Here is a 26,080-nt window from a genome sequence, read left to right as displayed (position 1 = left end):
AAAAACAAAGAAACAGTACATTGGGTGATTGCTGACGCACCCACCAGAAAGAGAAATTTTATTGTAAACTTTCTGAGTTCTGGTAGGCCAATTACCATCGAATTGGAGGACCTGCCCTCCTGGGGAGATGTTAAAGAAGTTACATTACTAGGGGCTAAAGATCAACAGGGAAAGTAGAGTGGGAAAGCCTGCGCCCCTCCAGAGCGAGAGTGCGAGGGCTCAGTGGATCGTACATCGGCTGTGGTCTGTTTTAGTCTTTCTTTTTTCTTTTCTTTTTCTGTTTTTTTTCGAGTTAGGGTTTCTTTTTGTAACAGTCCCGGCTGTCCTGGAATTCACTTTGTAGAGCAGGGTGGCCTCGAACTAAGATCCGCCTGCCTTTGCTTCCCAAGTGCTGGAATTAAAGGCACGCGCCACCGCGCCACCACCACCAGGTTTGTTTTAGCCTTTCTGACGGCAAAAGCTTGAAGGGAGCTGATGGCCGGAAGTCGGAAACCTGCCTTGAGGGGCCTGGGCCAACACGAGATTGCAGTTCCTCCAGATCCTCCGTTGCCGACCCACGCCGGGAGCAGAAGCACACCAGCGTTTCTAAAAGCAGCCGTCTCTGGCCACGCCCTTCGCACAGGGCGTGGGCGGAGCTCCTGGCGGAAGGGCAAGGGAGGAGGAGGTGACGCGGAAAGCGGGCGCCGGTATAGCGCAGCTGCTGGCAGGAAGCTCGGCAGCCCCACCGGCCGCGAGCAGGCCGGAGTCCCGGTGGCTGGTCGGGCTTCTCCGGGTGTGGGCGTGGGCGAGGCAGCGGTCCCGGTGGCCGCAGCGTTCGTCCAGGCAGCGGGTTAGGTGCCGGGAGCCAAGCACCTAGGTAAGCGAGAGCGGGGCAGCCCCGGCGTCCGCGGCGCTGCTGACCAGCCCTTCCCCACGCCAGCTCAGCGCCGCCCGAGGCTCGCACACTTCCCCACGGCCGCATCGCAGGCCGCCTAGTGGGCGCTGGTCTCCGGGGACCGCGGCCCTTCTTCCTCTGTAGCCAGAGCCTTGAGATCAGACAGCTAGAAAACCCGCTCCCCGGGCCGCTCCTTCCGAAGCCAGGGGACGCTTTGCCTGTAGATCGCTGTCAGGCTCCCAGCTCCTGCCTTACGGAAGTCGAGGGGTTTGAGTTTATCCGACAGCTCTGCTTGCTGCTTGCTTTGGTTCCTTCCCACCACGCTTATGCATGGCACTCTTGGGCTTTAGGTTGGTGGGAGGCTACTTTTTTATTCTATCTGGGCTGGGCAGTATTAACCCCGATTTCCACTGTGAGGCCATTCTGTTGGGGAAAGTGAGATGCTGAAAGGTCATGGGAGTTTGTACTTAAGAGTCCGGAGAAGCTGAATTGAAGCGCTAGTCTGCTATTTGGTATTAACTCACCGCCAGAACGTAGGCGTGTTCTTATACCTGTACAAATTAGTTGGAATAATTGAATGACATTTTTTTGAGGCTCTGGTTAAAACGCCATTTAAGAATATTCAGGGCACATGGTACATTCCTGATTATGCTTTTTGCCTTTTGTCCAGAATAAGCTTAGTATCGAGAAGGGTGCCAGGAGAGATACCAGGATCTTGTGTGGTTGGAACTTCGCTGCAATCTGTGCTTTGAGTGTGCAGCATCCAAGAAAGCTAGTCACTCAGATGCTTGTGCTTATCGATAGAGCACAGCACTGGTATAAGGATAAGTCATCAGTTTCTCCCATTCGGAGATAGCATTTGTGCTCTGGGCTTTGAGAGAAGACCTGGGAGATGCCTCATTTATGTTTCGTCCTATTTAGGAGTCCTTTGCTCCTATATCTCGGATTCCCGATACTCTGCTCCTAAAACATACCATATGTGGCTCAGGCTGGAAGGCAGTTTGCTGTGTAGATAATGCTGGCCTTGAATTTACAGTTATCCCCATCTCAGTTATCATCTCCCAAATGTTGGGATTACAAGCCCAGTTTATACATCCTTTCTCTCTCTTTTTATTATTATTATTATTTTTTTTTCGAGACAGGGTTTCTCTGTGTTGCTTTGGAGCCTGTCCTGGAACTAGCTCTTGTAGACCAGGCTGGCCTCGAACTCACAGAAATCCGCCCGCTTCTGCCTCCTGAGTGCTGGGATTAAAGGCGTGCGCCACCACCGCCCGGCTTGCTTTTCTCTGTTGCCCCCCCCCATCTTTTATATTAAAAAAGCGTACATGCATATTTTGCCTGCATGTCTGCACCACATCTTGTTTGGCGCCTATGGGGAGCAGAAGAGGGCGTTGGATCCCCTGGAACTAGTGTTATGGGTGATTGTGAGGCACTGTGTGAGTGCTGGGGGTAGAACATGTACTCTTCACCACTGAGCCATCCACCCTGCCTTTCCATTTCAGTTTTCATAGTAACTTTTGCCTTTCTCTCCCACCTTTAATTTTACTATTATTATCGTTATTATTTGAATGAACCCAAAGCATCACACATGCTAGGCAAGCACTGAGCCTGGTTCCCATGTCTTTTTGGTTTACTCCCTGATTTTGTCCTGGTACTTCTTATCTTGTGGACTCTTTGAGAAAGGTATATGGGAGGTATATACTTTGATAAATCACCTGTCTGAAAACCTTTTTCCCTTTTCAATCATTAGTTCTTAGGCGGGCCTAAAATTCTCTTGTTAAATAATTTTCTGTCAAAACTTTGAAGCCTCGAAGGCATTTCTCCATTGCTTTCTAGTTTCTAGTCAAGTGGGGTGTGGCTGCGCTAACCTGTGTGGGGTCTCTTCCTGGACCGTTCTGCACTCTATGTATTGAGACAGAATCTCTCATTGAATGTGAACTGCCCATTTGGCTGGCTGGTTGACCATCAAGCTCTAGGGATCTGTCTTCTGCTACTACCCAGTTCTGGGATTATAGGAATGTGTTGTGCTCAGTTTTTATGTGGGTCCTGGGGACCCAAAATCAGGTAGTGTGGCACCTCCAGCAAGGGGCTGGAGATTGAAACACACAGAGACAGACAGACAGACAGACACGCGCCATCTTTGAAACATGAATGCTAATTTTATTGTGTTCCTGGGCAGCTTATATAGGGCTGTCTTTGACTAATGGGCATGCCCTAGCTCTCAGGATTTTTCAGCTGCAAGCCCACCAGAAACCACTCCCCTACCATCAGGAACTCATGAGGGTCTCATGCCCAGAGCAGCTGCAAGCCCGGGAAAACAGGTTGTTTACTCTGGCAGGCAAGGGGTCATAGAAAATTCAGGGTCTGAGGGTCTGCAGTCCCCAACAGGTGGCAAGCATTTTTCCCACTGAGGCATCTCCCAGCCTCTACACCCCCAACCCCCACTCCGCCTTTTTTCTTTTTCTTTTTTTCTGAGACCTGAGAGTCTGGCTACTTGTGACCCATCTGCCTCAGCCTTCTGAGTACTTGGACTGTAGGAGGGGTAGCTACACCTGGGACGTGGGCAGTCAGTTCTTAGCAGATCTTATTCTTTTCTATTTTTCCCATTCATCCTGTTTTTGTGTTTGTTTTTTTGGGGCAAGGTTTCTCTGTGTAATAGTCCTAACTGTCCTGGAACTTACTTTGTAGACCAGGCTGGCCTCAAACTCAAGAGATCCACCTGCCTCTACACTCCAGTGCTGGGATTAAAGGTGTGCGTCACCATATCCTGTTCATTCTATATTTTTTTTATTTGAAATTATGTATAAAGAAGATGTCTCTTCTACCTGTTTTGTTACCCTTTAAAATTATATGGGGCATAGTGATACATGCCTTTAATCCCAGCACTCCAGAGGCAGAAGCAAGCTAATCTCTGTGAATTCGAGGTCAGCATGGTCTACATAGCAGGTTTCAGGCCAGCCAAGACTACATAGTGAAACCTTCTCTGTGTGTCTCTCTGTCTCTCAATCACAGAGTATTTATGTGTATGTTCTGGCACCACAGTGACATTTCAGGTTCATAGGTTCAGGCTGGCCTCCCACTGGACTGTGTGACCATTGATGGCATTGATTTCCTTGTGCTCCTGTCTCGGCCTCCAGAGGGCTGGAATTTCAAGTTTGAGTCACTGTGCTACCGTTTCTTTTGAAACCAAGGTCTGGTTGTTAGGGTGCTTACTTTTTACTGGGATTGTGTTGCTTCATTGACAGTCAAGAAATATTTATCTGTGTATGTACATTGCCATATCTGTATCTGCATTAAACTCTGAGCTCATAGTGGTACCTCCAGTTTTTCTCTCATCATTTCATGCTTCATTGTTTCTCTAGTGGTGGAAAGTCCAGCTTTAATTATCCACAGCATATTTTATTTATTTGCTCAACCTCAGGATACCAATAATATCAGAATTGACTCCTACTTGTATGAAAAGACAGATTTGCTGTGCACTGTGCAATATCTGTATGCACACTTTGTCTTTCTTTAGCGCTCGAGCATGTTGTCCAAATACTGTTTTCTGAAGTTGTCTGTTAATTTTCTCCTTTTGTGGTGTAGTTGTATTAATCATTTGAAATACAGGGGCTAAGAGATACAACACAGTGGTGAAGCCGCCTGCTGGGCATTCACGAGGCCCTGGTTTAATCTCCAGTTTTGTAGAGGGGAAAAGCAAGCATGCCAGGTTCATTTAAGATGTGAAGCATTAGGTTTGTCTAAAGCCAGACTGGCAGAAAAAGACATACAGAGAAACAGCCCTTCCCTCATCATTTCTTGCCCCTCCCTCCTTTGGAACTCATCTGAACTTTGCCTTCATCTAAGGATGGATCCTGTAAATCACTGCAAGCTGGTTGCTGAAGGAATCCTTGCCCCGTTGAAGCTTCATTCAACCTGTAGATAAACTAGTTTATTCAACCATGCTCTTGTTGCAACATTGTCTTTGCCTTGTCATTGTCCTAGCTGCGTTTTCTGTTCAGGTTGCTTAAAGGTTGCCAGATCAAAGGATAAATACTTCTGTGGAATTTATGAAATCTTAACCAAATTCTCTTCCAAAATGAGTACGTCAGTTTGGAATTCCATCAGCAAAGTTTGAAAATGCCTTTTTTAGTCAGGTGGCAGAAGCAGGAGGATTGCATATTTGAGGTAGGTCTTGGCTACAAAGTAGTACCTTGGAAACAAAGTATCTTTTGGCTAGAGATATACCCAGCTGTCAAGAAAGTAACTGGAGATCTCCAGGAGACTGTCTTACTGTTTTTCTATGTTTAAGGGCTATTTAGAAAATTTTATTTATGAATTGCCTCCTTATATATTTTTTCTCATTAGGTTATCAAGCTTTTTGTCTTTTATTTCTTAATTTAAGAGTTCTTTATGTATGTAGGGATAAGTCCCGCCCCTTAAGGGGCGTGTTCGCCTCGGGCTAATGTCTGCCTATAAATTTGGCGAGCAAGCTCCGAGCTCTCTTCTGCTTTCCTGGTCTCCGCGGGAACGTAAGTCTATTTCTAAATTAAAAATATATATATTCTTCCTGTCTCGAAAAACCAAAACAAAAAAAAAACAAAAAAAAACAAAAAAAAATATATATATTCTTACAATCTGTCTGCATCCGTTTACGCCGCTACATTTTGGCGTCCAACGTCGGGCTATTTTGCCCCCGACTCAAGCGGGTAGCCCGCTAGCTAACACAGCACCCTCCCGGGTGATGTTTTTCAGTTCGTGACTCCGGCCCCAGTGCCGAGTCCGAGACACACTTGGCGACACAGGCCCATTCTGCCTGCCTTGGCTAAGTTTTGCAGCGGAACCCCACTGCCTGAATTAGCAGAAGCTCAAGTACTTGCGGTTTTGCAACAAAAGCTGCCACAGTGTCAGATTTGGTCTGTTACAAAGTGACTTGGCCGGTTGTGGTGGCGCACGCCGGTAGGATTTGCTGAAGGAGGCAGAGGCAGGAGGATCACAAGTTTGAGGCCTGCCAGGCCTTGGTAGTGCACGCCTTCAATCCCAGCACTTGGGAGGCAGAGACAGGCGGATCTCTGTGAGTTCAAGGCCAGCCTGGTCTACAAGAGCTAGTTCTAGGACAGGCTCCAAAAACACAGAGACCACCACTGGCAGGAACCGATCATTGCAGGTAAAAAAATTTTCTTTTATAAATAAAATGTCTGAACACATTACTGTTCAAGAATTTAATGATTTTTTTAATTGTACCATGTGGGAGATTTTACAAGAGGTGTCTATCACCCCACATATATGGATCCTTCTGGGATTCGTAGTTTTCATTGGCACCAAATGGTTTGATAATAGAAATATGATAAAGTCTTTACAAGACGAATCCAGGATTCTTAAGGTAGAGATTGAACGCTTAAAAACAATTGAGAATGACAACAATCTTCTCAAGAATCAGTTTGAAGTTCTCCAGGCTGATAACAATCTTCTCAAGAATCAGTTTGAAGTTCTCCAGGCTGATAACAATCTTCTCAAGAATCAGGTTGAAGTTCTCCAGACTGATAACAATCTTTTTGAGAATCAGTTTGAAGTTCTCCAGGCTGATAACAATCTTCTCAAGAATCAGGTTGAAGTTCTTCAGGCTGATGTTAAGGAGAAATTCATTACTATGGAAGAGGGAACAGCTGATCTGGACCATAAGATTCAGTCCCTTTCTGTAGGAAATGAAACATTAACTGAGAGAATCAAAACTGCTGAATGTGACAATCGGATTTTGTCTAAAGCTTATGACAGATTGACGGAAAGATTGTCAATACAAGAAGGCACGGTTTATGCCATAAAAATTATGTCCAAAGATGAGATGTTATCTCTAACGGACAAACTTCATACTTTAGAATCCTCAATGAAGGCTTTGGAACATAATTCTGGACAGGAGATTCAGACATTGCAGAAGGCAATGGTGAATAGAATTGAAAAGATTGAGGAATTTCTAAATTCTGATGAGGAAGAGCAAAGGGTAGAAAGGCAAATTTTAACTACATCTGTGGGTAAGTCTCTCCGGGACAATTTCCACAAAGCTCTACCTACAGCTCTACCTGCCTTTCCAGTAATAACAACAGAGAAGGTGATTGGTTCCAAAAACCCTAGGGTCATCAAGGAGGATACATGGGAGCCTGTGCGTATGAATGATCTCAAGGAAATAAAACAGGCTGTCATGACTTTTGGGATGCAAGCCTCTTTTGTTAAAGAGATGCTAAGATCTTGGGCCACGACAAGCAGAGCAACCCCCTCAGACTGGCTCCAGCTGAGCTCTGCGGTACTCGAGAGTGGACCTCAATTGAAATGGAAATGCTTATTCAGGCAAGAGGCTAGACTCTTAGAACAGCAGGAAAAAGCAAAGGGAATTGACATTTCCCTAGATCAAATTCTAGGTGAAGGGCTCTTTTCCGATCCTCAGGAATAAGCTAATTTGGATGAAAACACACTCTCCATGTGTACTACAGCAGCCTTAAGGGCTTGGGACAGGGTACAAGACCCAGGACAGAGAATGGAATCATTTGTCAGAGTTAAACAGGGTCAGAGAGAACCCTTTAGTGACTTTTTACAAAGATTAACTAAGGCTGTACAAATAGGAATATCTGACCCAGAAGCAAGACGTATAATGATTGAGTCTTTGGCTTATGAAAATGCAAATGTGGAATGCAAAAGGATTTTGGGTCCTTTAAAGCTCAGATCAGCGCCTTTGGAAGAATGGGTCTTGCATACACTCAATGTTGATACATTTGATTATGGCACTGAAGCATGGGTAGAAGAAGCAATTTCCAAGGGTAAAAGGAGACACCAGAATACCAAATGTTTTAATTGTGGAAAAATGGGTCATATGAAAAGGAATTGTAGACAACGGATTTTCAGAAATAATAATAATAATAATGCATCTTTCAGAAATAATAATAATAATAATGCATCTTCTAGAAATAACAGAAATAGGAGGACTCAGCCTTCAGGTTTATGTAGAAGATGTGGAAAGGGCAGACATTGGACGAATGAATGCAGGTCTACAAGAGATAGACAAGGCAACCTGATACAGCCGGGAAACGTGAGAGGGGGGCCTCACAGGCCCCCATGGCAAACATGGTTCAGTCATATCCAGTTTCTGCAGAGAACGTGCCTCATCAGGACAATTAGGAAGCCCCATGCCTACTGTTACAAGCAATAATGATCAGAAAGATAAGTTACGTGTGTTTTGGCAAACTTCTATAAATGATCAAAGACCTAAACTGAGAGTGTGTGTAAATGGCATTTTTATTACTGGCCTGCTGGACACAGGTGCTGATGTAAGTATCATTACCCCAGAATCTTGGCATCCGTATTGGCCTCTTCAGAATGTAAATGTTCAGCTCCTGGGAATTGGAACCCTATCTCGAGTAAGGCAGAGCACGAGATGGGTTGAATGTATAGGGCCAGAGGGACAAATAGGAAAATTAAAGCCATATGTAGCCAATATCGCAATGAATTTATGGGGTCGTGACCTATTACAACAATGGAATACCGAAATTAACATTCCTGCTAAATCTAGAGCCTACATTTCTGAGAATAATATTAAAAGATATTACAAACGGAGAAAACCGGCCATTCGGGCTGTACAAGAACAAGCAATTGATGTCCCTTCAGAGATACCAACAGCCTTGCCTCTAAAATGGTTGACTGAGAAACCAATATGGACAAAGCAATGGCCTTTAGCTGAGGAAAAGTTACAGGCTTTAGAACAGCTGGTACAAGAACAATTAGATGCTGGACATATAGAAGAATCTACCAGCCCTTGGAATTCTCCTGTATTTGTGGTTAAGAAAAAATCAGGTAAATGGAGAATGGTGACAGATCTCAGGGCCATCAACAAGGTTATTCAACCTATGGGCCCTCTGCAATCTGGAATTCCTTTGCCCTCTTTATTACCAAAAGGATGGCCTCTCATAGTTATTGATTTAAAGGATTGTTTTTTCACTATACCTTTGCAAAAAGAAGATAGAGAAAAATTTGCCTTCACAGTGCCTACTTATACACCAACAATTCTCAACCTTCGAGGAGATACCACTGGACCGTTCTCCCCCAGGGTATGTTAAATAGCCCCTCCCTGTGCCAATATTTTGTGAACCAACCATTGCAAATAATATGCAAGAAATTTCCCAAATCTATAGTATACCATTACATGGACGACATCTTGTTATCCGATTCAAACATGGATACCTTGAATAGACTGTTTGAAGAAATAAAGATATTTTTACCTAAATGGGGATTGCAATTAGCTCCTGAAAAGATTCAGAAGGGAGATTCTGTTAATTATTTAGGTTATAAAATAGGTTTGCAAAAATTTAAGACACAAAAAGCACAAATTAGGAGAGATCGCCTACGGACTCTTAATGACTGCATTCGTTTACGCCGCTACATATGTATTAGCAATATTAGCACTTTATATGTCATGACTTTGTTAAGTTTTTTGTGTGTGTATATATAGTTTTTTCTTTTAACAGACTTAATTCACTTTTATTTTTCTTGTATAAAAACCCTTATGTGACAGCCACGGCTGGAGCCCTGGGTCCTCTGAACAGAGACTCTGGTGTGGGTTTTCACAAGATGGTCAGTGAATTCCTGATAAGGAGACTTGGTGAACATAGTCTCTTTCCAGAGGTCGGGGGTCAGGTAGCTGTAGGTCTTAGAGATGGCATCAAAGGTGGCCTTAGCAAAGTTGCCCAGGGTGGCAGTGCAGCCCTGGCTGATGTGCAGCAGTCATCCTCAGTAGCTTCTTGGGCACAGGAGCGGAGACTATGTCAGTGCCTCTGGGCGCAGGGATGAGACGCACCAACACAGAGCCACAGCGGCCTGTCACTTTGCACGGAACAGTGTGGGGCTTGCCAATCTTTTTCCCCCAGTAGCCTCTCCGCACAGGGACAATGGAAAGTTTGGCCAAGATGATGGCCCCTCGGATGGCAGTGGCTACCACCTTGGAGCACTTGACACCGAGACCTACGTGACCGCTGTAGTCCCCAATAGCGACGAAAGCCTTGAACCTGGTCTTCTGGTCTGCCCTAGTCTGCTTCTGCACTGGCATGATCTTTAGAACCTCATCCTTTAGGGAAGCTCCCAGGAAAAAAAAAATCAGTAATCTCTGATTCCTTAATGGGCAGGGAGAACAGGTAGATCTTCTCTACTTGATTTTCATGTCCTTAACCAGGCGGCTCAGCTTGGTGAAGGAAATCCACTCCTTGTCTTCAGCCCTGCAACCACAACCACGAGTGACCACAACCGTGGCCGAATCCTCCTGGAGCCACCACGGCCTCCTAATCCTGGGCCCCTGGGTCCTCCGGGCCCTCCTGCTGCACTGGCGTCATCCACCAGTTAGTGTTTTCCAGAAGCAGCAGCATATATATAGTTTTTCAGAGACAGGGTTTCTCTGTAGTTCTGGCTGTCCTGGAACTCACTCTGTAGACCAGGCTGGCCTTGAACACAGAGATCTGCCTGCTTCTGCCTCCTGAGGGCTGGGATTAAAGGCACCACCCAGCTTTTTATAGAATTTTTCATTGATTGTATTTTCCAGGCTCTTAATCTTTGTGGTGGCCATCACTTTGTGTTTGTTAGTGTGTTAGTTGATGGAAATGCATGGCTGGTCTTTATTAGAAGAAACGTCATATCACATTCTGAAAAGTCAATGAAGTGGGCTAGCTGGGGCTCCGACGTGGAGGGAATATCTGTGTGTTGACTTATGGATTTTCTTACAAACTAACCAACTTTTCTGGAGGATGAACCAGTGATTGCCACAGTCTCAGAGGATGAGTTGAAAAGAGTGCTTCTTACTGACTGTATCATTCTCCTTCAAACTGGCCTTACAGAATATCTGTTTTACCATTTTTTAAAAAAACATTTATTTTTATTTTATGTGTATTGGTGTCACATCTTGGCATTACAGACAGTTGTGAGCTGCCGTGTGGGTGCTGGGAATTATACTTGGGCCCTCTAGGAGAACAGCCAGTTCTCTTAATTGCTGAGCAATCTCTCCAGCCCTATTTTACCCTTTTTGAAGGTTAAATTTCTATTCTTAGGGACGAAAGGGACAGTGCATTTCTTTGATGTCAGAATACACTGGAGAATAATTGTTTGGCCTTCTAGGGGAGTATTAAATATCTACAATCTTTAAATGACCTCTCTTGTCCTGATAGGAATTGTCTCATTGACAGTGTATCCTTATAAAGTGTTGGTGAGGAGGGCAAGTCCACAGCGTGAACTCATTCCTCTCAGCTTGCTCTGCACTGTGCTTTCCTGATTTATCTTCGCCAAGAAAGGGAACAGCTTCTCTCTCAGGGCAGGAGGGAGGATCTGGGGTGTAACTTCCTCTTCAGACTTCCTGGGACCTTCCTTTTTCAGCTGTCCATATTCCTAACCTTCATAGGTATTTGTTTCCTCTAATTTGGGACCTTTCTGAGGTCATGTAGCTTACTTCAGGGCATTGCCCTTTCTGACCTGCTGAGTGTGTTACTCATTCATCTGCTTTTTGTTTTTTGAAACAAGGTTTTGCTGTGTGGCCTTAACTGACCTGGAACTTGTTATGTAGACCAGGCTGGCCTGAACTCATTAAAGATTTGAACTTGGAGACCCTCTAGTCTCTGCTGAGATTAAAAGTGTATACCACCTAGTGTGACTGTTTCTTTTACAGGTTTTATTGATCTTCTTTCATTATCTTTGTCTGTGGGGCTTTTACTCACTCATCACGCACATGTTATTTTTGACAGGGTCTCATTGTAAATCACCAAAGCTGGCCTTTAACTTGTGAGCCATGCCTCAGTCCCCTGGCTGCTAGGATTATCGGAGGATATGCGTACCTAGTGGGGTTTTGCCTTTTTATTTATTTATTTATTTATTTTTTGGTTTTTCGAGACAGGGTTTCTCTGTGGCTTTGGAGCCTGTCCTGGAACTAGCTCTCTAGACCAGGCTGGTCTCGAACTCACAGAGATCCGCCTACCTCTGCCTCCCGAGTGCTGGGATTAAAGGCGTGCGCCACCATCGCCCGGCGGGTTTTGCCTTTTTAAAATCTAACTTCCAGCCAGGAGGTGGTGGCGGCACATGCCTTTAATTCCAGCACTTGGGGCTGGTGAATCTCTTTGAGTTCCAGGCCAGCCTATTCTATAGGGCGAATTCCAGGACAGCCAGGGTTGTTACACAGAGGAAAAACCACCCAAACACACATGCACAAAATCTTTAGCTGAGCATAGTGGCGCACACATGTAATTCCAGCATCTGTGAAGCAGAGGCAGTAGGCTTGCTAATTCAAGGCCAGCCTGAGTAATTTAGAAAGATCTTGCCCCTCCCCAGTCCAGTGTTGAATGTATCATTGGGCTTTGGAGAAGAGACCAAGGTAAACATATATTTAGCCCTCCATGTGTTTTCCTCACAGGAAAGTGATGTATAGAAAGGTAACATTGAGGCTTGGCAGTTGATGCGCACATCTTTAATCCCAGCACTAGGGCCAGCAGAGGCAGGCGGATCTGAGTTTGAGACCAATCTGTTTACAGAGCTAGTTACAGGACAGCCAGGGCTACAGAGAAACCCTTGTCTCAAAAAAATCACACAAGAGGGGGACGGATAATGTGTATGGGGGAGTGGAGAAGATGGGAACCTTTTCTTACTACATTGTTAGCAAACTTGCATTCCACGTTATCTGTTGGTTTCTGGTTCATAGTGTATCATGTGTCGTTTCTTCCACTCCTCTCACGGTGGCTAGTGTCTACAGAACTTTTAGTAATACGAGATATCATTAACTTCTGAAATCATGTGTTTGGCTCGTTTTTTGAGACAGGCTATATACCCCAGGCTGACTTAGAACTCGTGTGGCTGAGGATGACCTGGACCCTTCCCTCCTCTTCCTTTATTTACTTGTTTCACAGTTTTATATACATAAATACAGTATACTTTGACTGTATTCATCTCTCATTCTATTATCCCCCCTCATAGAACCCTTTCTCGCCTACAAGCCCACCTCCTACTTCATCTCTCTCTCCTCTTTTTGACTTTTGAGAAAGGGTTTCTTGGGCTGAAGAGATGGCTTGGCCGTTAAAGGCTAGGCTCACAACCAAAAATATAAGAGGAAGGGTTTCTCTTTGTAGCCCTGGCCATCTTGGAACTAGCTCTGCTGAGCAGGCTGACCTTGAACTCACAGAGATCCACCTGCCTCTGCTGGGATTAAAAGTGTGCAACCACTCTCTCTTTTTCTGGTGTCCCACTACATTTAGTTGTTGCTTGCGGGAGCATGAGTGACGGGTTATTACTTGAGAAAGAATAACTTAGCCAGTGGCTACTCTACTGAAGAATATGATTCCCTCTCCCCCAGTAACCTTTGATTGTCTAGAGCTCCTCAGGGAAGAGTAGGTGAGCCCTCCATGATGGAATGTTGCTGGGCCCAGTCTTGTACAAGTCCTCAGTAGACAGCCATCGCTGCCGTGAGTTCCTGGGCACAGACTCAGTAGACAGCCATCGCTGCCGTGAGTTCCTGGGTACAGCACTCAGTAGACAGCCATCGCTGCCGTGAGTTCGTGGGCACAGCAGCCGGGTCACACCCACACAATAGCGGTCCACAGCATTTTATCTTGCGCTCTTCATTCTTGTCCCTTCTTCCTTGTTCCCTGAGCCTCGCAGGGTATATACGCTACCGATGTCCCTTTTAGAGCCAAGCATTCGAGTCACGTGTTTATACCGCTTTGCTCAGCTATGAGTCTGTATTAACTGCTGCTGACTCCGTACAGAGCAGCACCAACCAATCTGTGGGTATAGACATAAATACCCAGAAGGCATTGTGATCCCATGTCCTTTCGTCAGAGCTCTACTACTTGTAGGGCTTGTCACCTGCCCAGCCCTGGGGTTTATAGTGCCAGGTGTGAATACCTTTCTGTGGGGGCAAGCCTCAGATCTCACTGGAATTGGTTGGTGTCCACATAACCTTTGTGCCACTGTTGCTTGTTGCTCCAGGCACATCTTGCCTGGTAGGTTGTAGCTTTCAGGGTGCATAGCTGTGTAAGATTGATGACCTTTCTCCTACAGACCTTGAGCTGATCTTTCTACCTCATTTCCTGAGGGTTAGAGTTGATTATGCATGTGCGTCTTCATGACTAATGGTTTTATGTGGTTCTGAGGATTGAATCCAGGGCTTTGTGCAGGCTGGGCAAGTGCTCTGTCTCCAGCCCCAGTGTCTTGTTCATTGAACAGAGGCCCTTTGCAGGCTAGGCTGGCACTGACTGTTGTAGCGTTGTGTCTGGTTTTCATTCATCCTGCTCACTGCTCACCTCTGTCAGCTGTTCCTGGCATATTCTCTCTCTCTCTCTCTCTCTCTCTCTCTCTCTCTCTTTCTCTCTCTCTCTCTCTCTGTGTGTGTGTGTGTGTGTGTGTGTTTGTCTGTGGCTCTTATAGTCACTTGAGAGCCAGTGTAACTGGGTGAGAGCAGCTGGCGAGGTGCTGTTCCTTACAGACAGACTCTGACTTGTGGAAGTGGAGCCTGGTCTCCTGAGGTTGATGGCTATGTGGACCAAAGATAACTTTCCCTTTGAAAAAAAATTGCCAGGGGCTGGAGAGATGGCTCGAGAGGTTAAGAACACTCATTGATTGCTCTTCCAGCTGAGTTAATTCCCAGCAACCACATGGTGGCTCACAACCATCTGTAATGAGATCTGGTGTCCTCTTCTGGCATGCAGGCAGACATGGAAGGAATGTTGTATACATAAATAAATAAATCTTTAAAAAAAATTGCCGGCAAGGGGCTGGAGAGATGGCTCAGTGGTTAAGAGCATTACCTGCTCTTCCAAAGGTCCTGAGTTCAATTCCCAGCAACCACATGGTGGCTCACAACCATCTGTAAAGAGGTCTGGCACCCTCTTCTGGCCTTCAGGCATATAGATAGAATAGTGTATACATAATAAATAAACAAATACAAAAAAAATTACCGGCAAAAGTTGTTTTCCTGTTGGCAAATTATAAATAAGCTGATATGAATCTGTCTGAAGTGGTATTTGGTGCTTCTCCCATACTGTCTTTCACAGAATCTGAATGACATGCTTCAAGTCACTTAGCTAATGAGAAACAAACTCTGTGCCTAGCAAGGTGGCTCCAGTGCTAAAAACTCAGAAATTCTCTTCTGATTCTGCTGCAGCGGGCTGAAGAGACTCAGCAGTTAAAAACACCTGTTGCTTTTGCAGAGGACCCAGGTTCAATTCTAGGCACCCACATGGTAGCTTACAGCCATCCATAATCACAGTTCCAGGGGGTCCAACATCCTGTTCTGACCTCCTCAGGCAGTAGGCATGTGAGTGGTGCACCTACATACATGCAGCCACATACTCAAGCACATAAAATAAAAATAAATCACAAAAACTGGTATATACTAAGAAGTTTTGGTTTTTGCTTTGTTTTTTGAGACAGGGTTTCTTTGTGTAGTCCTGGCCGTCCTGGAACTAGCTCTGTAGACCAGGCTGGCCTCTAACTCAGAGATCTGTCTGCCTTTGCCTCCTGAGTGTTGGAATTAAAGGCATGCATCACTAACCGCTGCCTGGCAAGTTTTTTTTTTTTGTTTTGTTTTGTTTTGTTTTTTCGAGACAGAGTTTCTCTGTGTAGCCCTGGCTGTCCTGGAACTTTTTATGTAGACCAGCTGGTCTCGAACTTGCTGAGATTCGCCTGCTTCTGCCTCCCAAGTGTTGGGATTAAAGGTGTGTACCACCACCGACCAGTGGTTTTTTGTTAAAGGTGTCACTCACTATACAGCACTGATTGACCTAGAACTCACTATGTAGAAGAGACTGGTCTACAACTCGAGATTGAGGTCCACCTGGCCACAGCTTCCCCAGTGCTGGTGTTAAAGGCATGTGTGACCGTACCCTGACAGTTCTTGAAATGTCCTCATCAGAGGCAGGTGTAAAGAAAATAGGGCTTGTTAAATGTTCATGTCTTTTTTCTTTCCTTTTCTCCTTGCAGTGGGCCCTTCAGTCAGGTAGGATTTCTTTATGACTGATAGAATAAATTGGAATGCATATGTTCTTTTTCTTTTTTTTTTAAATATTTATTTATTTATTATGTATACAATATTCTGTCTGTGTGTATGACCGCAGACCAGAAGAGGGTACCAGACCTCATTCCAGATGGTTGTGAGCCACCATGTGGTTGCCGGGAATTGAACTCAGGACCTTTGGAAGAGCAGGCAGTGCTCTTAACCTCTGAGCCATCTCTCCAGCCCCCGCATATGTTCTTTTTCATTTTTTCTGATCTTAGCTGTGATATGTCTTTATGGCATATTTACAGTGAAATCTAACTTTACATTTTTTTCTGTTTAGGTACATCAGTTCTCATTATGCATCAGAAAAATGAAAAAACAGAAGAAAATTCTATGGAAAAAAGGAATTCACTTAGCCTTTTCTGAGAAATGGAATACTGGGTTTGGAAGCTTTAAGAAGTTCTATTTTCCTCAAAACTTGTGCTTTCTGAAAGCTAAGCTGGGAAGGCCGGTTGTTTGGGGTCAACAGCTGAGGCATTTCCAGTGTAGTAAGAAGGGTCCTCACATCCAGAAGTCATGGATTCAGGATGTGCCACTTTGTGCAAAGGCCAGGTCTGGAGTGGCTGCTCAGAATGGTAGCACTTTGTATGCCAAAGTGAGCAGGAAGGACACCAAGCACTTCCTTTCTTCCTCAAGGAGCTTCCTGAAACTCCAAGCAGATAAGTTACTGTCATCAGCAAAGAACTTGGACCATGGATACTGCAGAGAGAAAAGGCTCCTGACGGCAGTCACTAGCTTGTCAACACATACTGTCTTAGGTAAGACCAGTGGTCACAAACCTAGGACAGGCCCACAGGCTTCAGACTTTCCCATGAAGTTCAATGGGGAGAGCCAGAGTCCAGGTGAGAGCAGCAAGATTGTGGTCTTGAACAAACATAGAAAGCGTGTCTGTTATGGCTGCTACCAAGGGCTAGAGCACCACAGGAATGGGAAACCCTTGATTCCGAAAAAGTTCCAACTTAATCAACATCGAAGAGTCAAAGTGTCTCTTATGATGCATGAGAAATTATCCATGATTAGATTTCGGTATAGGATTTTCAGATCCCAGCACTTCAGAACGAAAAACAGAGTTTGCAAGCTAAAAAAAGCCCAGAGGAGCTGGGTACAGAAGGTTGCTGGGGACCATCAAGAGAACCGTAGGGATAACACTGAGGCTGGCAGTTGCAGCCCGGTCCCTTCCCCAGAACCTGAGGACCCTTGTCAGTGTCAGCCATACCTTACAGACATGGATGGCAGTGCCGTGGTGAAGGGAAAGAACTTGCATGTGCCTGATGGTCACACTAAAGAAAGCCCTTTCTTGGACAAGGAGCGCAATGTAGATGAAGCCTTCCCTGAGCAACAGAATGGCTCTACCACATACGCCTGGGACCAATCACCCTCTTCTCCTAAGTGGGAGTGTACAGAGCAAATTCACGAGATCCCTTTAACAGAACATCCTCCTAGTAACAAGCTCACTTCGGAAACGGAAAGAGCGGTTCCGACTCTGGGTCAGGAGAGTGGGACAAGTGCTGTCAGTGACGACAGGGTAAGACTGCCGGTGTCTGGAGCAGACGCATCTGTGGGTGCTGTGGATGGGCCTGTGTCTGAAGAGCCTCCTCAGAACGAGCACTTCCAGATGGAGGAGGATGGGTCTGTCAAGCAGAACATCCTTAGTTCTAAACTGCTGGACCACCCTTACTGTAAAAGTCCCCTGGATGCCCCCTTGGTGTGCAGTGAACTCAAAGCAGAAAACCAAATGGCGGGTGGCAAGGGCAGTCAGAAGGCTTCTCCCGTGGATGATGAGCAGCTGTCAGCCTGCCTCTCCGGTATGCACTGTTCTTTGTTGCCCTCCATTATCCTTCCCAGAAGTCTTGGTTCACCCTCCCACACATGGCTTTCCCTGGAGGCCATTGGATGTTCGTGGTGCCTTTTACACTGCTCCCTTATGGAGATGTTGCTTAGCTCCCTTCTCGGTTTGCTGATGGACACTTGGATTGATTTTGCTATGAGGGTTCAATGAACTTTTGTACACAATTGTTTCTGTAAGTTAAATTGTTATTGAAATTGCTGGTAAAAGAATGTTGATATTCAAACAGTTTAAGAGAATGGCCAAATTACCTTTTAAACCTAAGTTTTACCAGTCAGTCATACAGATTACAGATGAGAATTTTATAAGATCAGGTCTTTGTTTTTAGACAGAATCTTAGGTAAAATCAGTCTGGCCTCAAACTTGCATGCAGTCGAGGATGACTGAATTCGTGATGCTCTCAAGTGCTGGATTACAGGTATGTTATCACCGTACGTGATTTATATGGGGCTGTGGATTGAACGCAGGGCCTTGTGCATGCGAGGCAGACATTCTGTCAACTGAGCTCTACCCAGCCTGATGACTTTGGCTGCATTTGATTGGTACATAGTTTTTCTTTACCTAGTTCTCCTTAGGATTGTTTCTCTTTTATTAATATATGAGAAGCTCTTGTATACCAGTCAGAATTCTGGTATCTATGAATATAGGAACAAGCAGAATACAATGATCTCTGCTTCCATGGACCACCATATCAGTTTAGATATAAAGATGCCAAATTAATTGTAATTGCCAAGGATTGTCACTCCCAGAATATAACATTCTTTAGTGCCACAACATTGTTTGTTGTTTAGACAAATTTTAAAGTTTTTGTTGTTGTTTCTTTTTTCTTCTTAACTGAGTATTATTTATTATTTCTTTGACAGTTCCATATCTGTATACAGTGGATCTTTTTTCCTTTAGTTGGGGTTTTACTGTATCTCTCTGACTGTCCTGGAATTTGCTATGTATACCAGGCTATCCTTGAACTCACAGAGATCCATCTGCCTTCCAAGTGCTGGCCGCCTCCTCCTCCTCCTCCTCCTCCTCCTCCTCCTCCTCCTCCTCCTCCTCCCCCTTCTTCTTCTTCTTCTTCTTCTTCTTCTTCTTCTTCTTCTTCTTCTTCTTCTTCTTCTTCTTCTTCTTCTTCTTTCACTGTGCATCCCAGATTTACTTTGGACTTGGCATCATCCTGTCTCATCTTCTCTGGTGCTGGTATTAATGGTATTAAGAGGCAATAGCCACCATGCCCAGATTACACAGTTCTTAAAAGAATCTGCTCCAGACTCTGTCTCCCAAATGCTGAAATTAAAGATGTGAGCCACCACGCCTGGTGTTATACAGTGTAACTTGATCATATGTAACCCCAACTTTCTCTCCCTGGCACCCCTAACACATCCCTCTTTTCCCTCCTTGCTCCTTCCATCCGTCCCCACTGAGTCCTAATTGGACAGTGCTGTTGGGATGTTGACTGATTTTGTTGGTTGGCCTTGTGCTGGTGACCATAGCTGCCGTGAGCTCATGGGTGCAATGGTCATGATGTGTCCAGAAGACAGCATATCACAGCTCTTCTTCCCACCCTGTGGCCCTTATATTCTCTCTACTCACTCTTCCTCAATGTTCCCTGTGAAGGTCAGAGGACAGCTTTGTGGAGTTCGTACTCTCTTTCTACCTATTCGATGCAATCTTTCAAAATATTAAGGTTTCCTGATTTCTCCATTCTTTCATGTAGACTAAGACCCCTGTGTAGAAACAAGATAGCTATTAAAATACAAAGACTGGGAATACAGCAGACATAAATACTCTTGAGGCTGGAGAAATAGCTCTATGATTAACAGACCTGGCTTAGGCAGAGACCCAAAATGACAGCTCACAACCATCTGTAATTCCAGTTCCAGAGGATCTGACACCCTGCTCTGGCCTCCTTAGGCATTAGGCACACATGTAGTACACAGACATAAGCAGAAAAAACACCCTTATACATAACAAAAACAAAAAATTTTAAAATGTTGTGTGCTTTATTCTTAGAACCTCCAACAGACTTGGGTGAAGAATCAGAGGTAATGATTTAAAAAACCTAGGGCTGGGCTGGGAAAATGGCTCAGTGGGTAAAAGGTGAAGGCACTTGCTGCCAGGCCTAATGACCTGAGAACCATCTCCCACGTGCTGTCCTTTGACCTCTGTTTGTGTGCTTTTGGCAGGTGTGCCTTACTGTACAGACACACACACACAGCGAATGAACGAATGGAATAAAAATAAGGAATAAAGGGCTGAGGTACATTCTGTGGTTTGTCCAGCATGTCTGGGGCCCTGAGTTGGGTTCCCAGAAAGTTGGGAGCCACTCTGGTGGGAGCTGAACAGGAGGAAATACAGGGTCTTCATCTTTCTCTGTGCAGCAGAGTTCTTTCCATTTTGAATTGACAGCCTAGCAGAAACCATGGTTTGGAGCTACAGAAGGAGCTGGTTACGGTTTTCCCATCATAGTCCAGATCAGCTGTCAGCCTGGCAGGCCATGGCTCTTCCTTCTCAGCACATCCCTTTGTGAGCCCCTGAGCCTTCCTCAGCTTCTTTGTTAGCTGTTTACAAGCAATGTTGGTTTTTTTTTTTACTGGAGACTTTGCTCAGTGGCCATGATTGAAACCATTAAATTAATATATACATCAGTTGACGGCAGACGGCCTTATAATCTGGCTAAAATCCCTTTTGAAATTGTTGTAGATGTAGCTCTGTTGGAAAAACTTTTATACCACAGCTAAGTAAATAATAAAAATTGTTTTTTTAAAAATCCCTGTTGTAAACCAGGTCTCTCTAGAGCCTGGCCTGGTGTATAATCCCAGCTGCTGCTGGAGGTTGTTGGGAGGTCTTAGGCCAGCCTAGGCCACAGAGGGAAAGGCCTTGCTCAGTTACCCAGTCAAGCCTCCCTCCCCTCACGGGGCTATTCAAGCCTTGTGAGTAGTAGGTTTGCTCTGCTGTGTGGATGGAGCTGCCCTCAGACTTGCTACGGTCCTCCTACCGTTGCTGTCTCAAGATGGGATTGCAGGCATATGCCACCGAGACGGATTCTGTGTTGCGTTAACAATGACTGAATTGAAGTAATACAGGGATGATGGTCTTAACCGATTTTAAAGGTTTTTTTTTTCATTTCTGTTGTTTGTTTGGTTTTGTTTTTAAAGAAATTAACTACTAGGGTTCCCTAGGCATATTTAACCAGATGGTTTGTTCTCATCCTCTTCCCTCCGTTCCCCGTCCTGTCTAAGAGATAACATCTTGTTATGCTACCCTGTTGTCTTAGTCACCGTTCTATTGCTGTGAAGTGAGACCATGGCCAAGGTAACTTATAAAAGAAAGCATTTAATAGGGGCTTACATTTTAGAGGTTTAGTCTGTTATGATGGGGAGCTTAGTAGCACACAGGCAGACACAGTACTGGAGAAATAGGTGAAAGTTGTACATCTGCTTGACACTGCTTGACATGAGCATTTGAAACCTCAAAACCCACCCCCAGTGATACCCTTCCTCCAACAAGGCCACACCCCCTGTAGCCTGTCATTCTTATTCAAGCCACACCTGGCTATCCCAGAATTCCTGTGCCCCAGTGGTCAGTCATTGGCTCAGCCTTTCCACTAGCTGAACCACAGGTTTCAAGATCACACTATGGAAATGTCTCTCTTTAGTCTTGACAAGCCCTCTAAGTGTCAGGAGTTTAAAAATACAGTATGAGCTGGACATGGTGGCACACACCTGTGACCATAGCATGTAAGGAGGCTGATGAGGTTTAGACCCAACCTCTGTTCTATATGGATGGACCCTGGCTTCAAAAAAAGAAAACCACTCCCCAAACTGTTGGCACAGCTTTGGGTTAAGATCAGCTGAAACCATGAAAACCCAGTGTGAAGTGGCAGTTTGAGCATTTGTGAGTTGCAATGGCAAAGGGCCCAGCTCTAGCAGGGTCCAGCTCTAGCCTTCTGTTTTAAATGGCGTTACTGTGTTTTTGTTGTGTGCTCTATTAGATGTGTTACATGCTATGAGAACAACTTTGCTGAAAATTTCCCATGTTTTTCTTTTTCCTTTATGTAAGGATTCCTAGATGAGGTTATGAAAAAGTATGGAAGTTTGGTCCCACTCAGTGAAAAAGATGTCCTTGGGAGATTAAAAGATGTCTTTAATGAAGACTTTTCTAATAGGTATGTCAGTGATGTAAAAGTTAAGCCCGTAGTTACTGCCAAAAATGACTTTTCCCTTAAGAGAAAAGAAATAATTATACGTTGAAAAATGCATTTAACCTTTTCTTTCAAAACCTGTTTTAGAAAATCATTTATCAATAGAGAAATAACAAACTACCGGGCCAGACATCAAAAGTGCAACTTCCGCATCTTCTACAATAAGCACATGCTCGACATGGATGACCTGGCGACCCTGGATGGTCAGAATTGGTTGAATGACCAGGTTAGTGCCTTGTAGTTTTCAGGGTAGAAACTTGCACAAGATGTTGGCCAGTAAAACATACCTTTTGGGTTGGCTTTCCATTTTTCTTTAAAAATAGTCTGACTCAGGTTTTACTACCTTCACTACTATCAACGCAGGATGGTCAGAACTTACAGGACTAATCAGCGGGTTTCAATTTTACAGGTCATTAATATGTATGGTGAGCTGATAATGGATGCAGTCCCAGACAAAGTAAGTTCCTTTTTTTTTTTTTTTTTTTTTTTTTTTTTTTTTTTTTTGCTTTTAAACAGTATGTAATTGTCTGTATTCTTTAGATTAAATGGGTTGGATTATATCTTGACTCTGCATTTTAGACTTTGCCATATTTTCGATCATTATTTTTGCTTAACCTGGGTGCAGTTATACACCACCTTTTATCCCAGCACTTTGGGAGGCAGAGGCAGGAGGGTCAGAAGTTCAAAATCATGCTTGGGTTCATAGCAAACTTGAGGCCACTGTGGACTACATAAGACCTTGTTTCAGGAGAGGGAGGGTGGAAGGGAGAAAGAGAAAGCGAGAAAATTTTTTTTCCTTTTTTCTATCTCTTTTTTTCCTTTTTTTCTTTTTTCTATCTCTGTTTTTTCCTTTTTTTTCTTTTTTCTATCTCTGTTTTTTTTTTTTATTTGAGAAATTTTTTGCTTAAGAAAAAAAATCAGTGTCCTTTCGGGTGGTGGTGGCTCATGCCTTAAATCTCAGCACTCGGGAGGCAGAGGCAGGTGATCTCTGTGAGTTCAAGGCCAGCCTGGTCTACAGAGTGAGTTCCAGGACAAAGTTATTGTGGTATTGCACAGAGAAACTCACCCAAATGGAGCTTACTACTACTACTACTACTACTACTACTACTACTACTTCTTCTTCTTCTTTTTAAAGGTATCTTCAACAGGAGTTATAGATTTTAAATAAAACTTGGTCTTGGGGTTAGAGAGATGGTTAAGTGCACTTTTCTTTCCCAAGGAACTTGGGTTTAATTCCTAGCACCCACATAGTGGCTTCCAACTGTCTACAGTTCCAGGTTCAGGAGATCTGGTGCCCTCTTTTGACTTCTGAGTACCAGAGGCAGAGGCAGAGGGATCTTGTCTGAGTCCCAGCATAGCCAGAGATATACAGACAAATTCTGCCCCCCAAAATAAATAAATAATATAAATAGTTCTTAATAAATTAATCTATTAAAAAATCTAATAACAGCAGAATGGTTCTTTGTTTTGGATTTTTTTCTCTTAAAGTTCATGATTTTGTCATCTTCATAACAAGATCAGCTTAGAACTGAACCACTTGGCTCTTCCTCTTCTTATTGCCCCCCAGTTAAAACTGTTTGCATCTCTTACTAGCCAGCATCCTCTTGGATCTGCAATCAGCTAGCACACTCCAGTCTCAGCATAGTCTTCTTTGTAGTTTTACCTTTTTGTGGAAAATAAGCTTAGTCTGCCCACCACAGCCTCTGTTTCCTGTCATAACGCCGCTTTTCCTACCCTTGTACTGTGGGTCACTTCGTGGGGTTGGTGCTTGCCACATTTCTTGCAGAATGTCTGGTGGATCTTAGGAACGTTCATCATGTTGGCAGGGAATGATATTGGCACTTGTTTTGTTTTTTGTGACAGGGTCTTGCCATTAAATCTTTGGCTGGTCTGGAACTCACTATTATAGGTCAATTGGCATTGAACCTAAGGCCATTTTATCTGCCACTGCTGAAATGCTGGGGTTATAGATGTACCCTGATGCACTCAATTCTTTTTTCTTTGTTTCTTATTTTGAGACAGAGCTCACTATATAGACCAGGCTTGCCTCAAACTCAGAGATCCACTTGCTTCTGCCTCCTATGCCTCTTAGCTTTTTTTTTTTTTTAGACAGTTTTCACTGCCCCAGATTAGTGTTGGACTTGGGATCTTCCTGCTTCATCTTCTCCAGTGCTAGGAGTAAAGAGAAGAGCCACTATGCCCAGGTTGCATTAAAAGAATTTGCTTTAGATTTAACCTGAAGGCATTTGAAAGCAGGCTACTGTGACCTACCCTGGAGTTCCAGCTTTACTAGGTCTTAGCTGGGCCTAAGAATTTTGATTTTCACATTCCCAGGTGATGTGATTATTCTGGTCTGGTGACCACACCCTGAGATTCACAAGCACCCAGGGGGTGGACAGTTCTATCCTAGAAAGAGAGTTAAAGTTAGCGGGGACTAGAGCTCCAGCTCAGTGATCGGGCTCTTCTGTGCTAGACACAGAGCCTGTGTTCAGTCTCTAGCACCAAGTGAAGGGCAACAACTGTAATAAGTGTGAGCTTCCCCAGATGAGCAGAAACCACTGTAAAACAGAGAGCTAAGCTTAGCACGGTAGACCTGCTCTTTCATTTGGCCAAGGTAATCTTGTAGATAGAAATGATTGTGCACCCCTTTAATCCCAGCCCTTGGAGGCAGAAGCAGGTGGATCTCTGTGAGTGAGTTAGAGGCCAGCCTGGTCTACAGATCGAGTTCCAGGCTGTTACACAGAGAACCCTGTCTCGAAAAACCAAAAAGAAAAAGAAAGAAAGAAAACCCCAAAAGAAGAAAAGGAAAGGAAAAGAGAAAGGAAAGGAAGGTGTTCATAGTTACTGGAGAGGAATCTCCAAAAATCCTCACACTTCAGATTGGGTAATTTCATAATTTCCACGCTGGAGTTTAAAGTAATCATTATTTCCTTTTGCTTGTTTATTTATTTATTTATTTATTTTGAACAGGGTCTCTCTGTGTAGCCCTGGCTGTCCTGGAACTCGCTCTATAGACCAGGCTGGCCTTGAACTCATTGAGATCTTTCTGCCTCTGCCTCCCGAGTGCTGGGATTTAACGGGATGCTAACAATAATGTTAATAAAAATTTGGAATAGACTCTTCTGTTTACTGTGTAATATATTTTCTTCCTCTTGACCTTCCTCCTTCCTTCCTTCCTTCCTTCCTTCCTTCCTTCCTTCCTTCCTTCTTCCTGCCTCCTTTCCTCCCTTATTTCTGTACTTTTGAGAGAGAATCTCATGTAACTTGGACTGACCTCAAACTCTGCTATAGCTAAGGATGGTTTTGAACTTCTGATCATCCTGTCTCTACCTTCTACATGTTAAGATTACAGGTGTGTGCTGCCATACCCAGTTTTTGTGGTCCTAGAGATCAAATTCAGGGTTGTGTGCCTCTGAGGCAAGGACTCTTCCAATTAAGCTAGGCCTTGATTTTTCTTCTCTTTTTGTTTTTGAGACAGGGTCTCTATGTAGCCTTGCGTGGCCTGTATGTCACTATGAAGATCAGGTTGGACTCCAACTCACAGAGATCCACCTACTGTACCTCCTGAGTGTAGGATTAAAGGCGTGCATCCATACCTGACCAGGCCTAGATGTTTAATAAAAACATTAGTCATAAAAAAAAAAAAGAAAGAAAAGGCTGGGTATGGTGGCCCACACCTTTAATCCCAGCATTGAGGGAGAAGAGAAGGGGCAATGATGGGACAGAGGTAGGCGGATCTCTGAGTTCCAGGCCAGCCTGCTCTACAGAATGAGTTCCAAGAGAGCCAGAGCTACACAGAGAAATCCTATGTTCAAATTAAAAAAGAAAAAACTTTCATTTATCTTTTGTTCATTTTATGTTTTCAAATTCTTAAATTTATATTTTCTCGTGAAGTTGAATCTGGGCGTGGCCTAATGTAACCTGGTTGATTGTGTTTGCTGTTCTAGGTCCATTTCTTCAACAGCTTTTTCCACAGACAGCTGGTAACCAAAGGCTATAATGGAGTTAAGAGATGGACTAAAAAGGTATTGTTTCCTTTATACTGAATTTGAAGTAGATGAGCGATTCTTGGGGGAGGATCAGAGCTGGAATGACATTATGGTGTTAGTAGAACCCTCATGTGAC

General features: G+C 44.3%; 1 protein-coding gene and 1 pseudogene across 1 annotated transcript in view; one reads left to right on the top strand and one right to left on the bottom strand.

Annotated features, from left to right (window-relative positions):
- The first annotated feature begins 705 nt into the window (after nt 1–705).
- Senp5 (SUMO specific peptidase 5) overlaps nt 706–26,080 on the top strand; it is a 38,884-nt gene continuing 13,509 nt past the window's right edge. Inside the window, exons 1-6 of the mRNA XM_041673038.1 lie at nt 706–856; nt 16,195–17,719; nt 21,814–21,919; nt 22,043–22,181; nt 22,365–22,412; nt 25,903–25,980. Of these exons, the coding sequence (XP_041528972.1) occupies nt 16,225–17,719; nt 21,814–21,919; nt 22,043–22,181; nt 22,365–22,412; nt 25,903–25,980 (1,866 nt within the window). The 5' untranslated portion in view covers nt 706–856; nt 16,195–16,224. The remainder of the gene's footprint in view (nt 857–16,194; nt 17,720–21,813; nt 21,920–22,042; nt 22,182–22,364; nt 22,413–25,902; nt 25,981–26,080) is intronic.
- On the bottom strand, nt 9,400–10,221 carry LOC121461771 (annotated as a pseudogene).

This window comes from Microtus oregoni, unplaced genomic scaffold (genome assembly GCF_018167655.1).
Source record: "Microtus oregoni isolate MIOR12 unplaced genomic scaffold, Mior012 000023F_ref0000262, whole genome shotgun sequence".
NCBI classification, from domain to species: Eukaryota; Metazoa; Chordata; class Mammalia; order Rodentia; family Cricetidae; genus Microtus; species Microtus oregoni.
The sequence above is the reverse complement of the archived record's forward strand: the minus strand, read 5'-3'. Positions and strand labels throughout refer to the sequence as shown.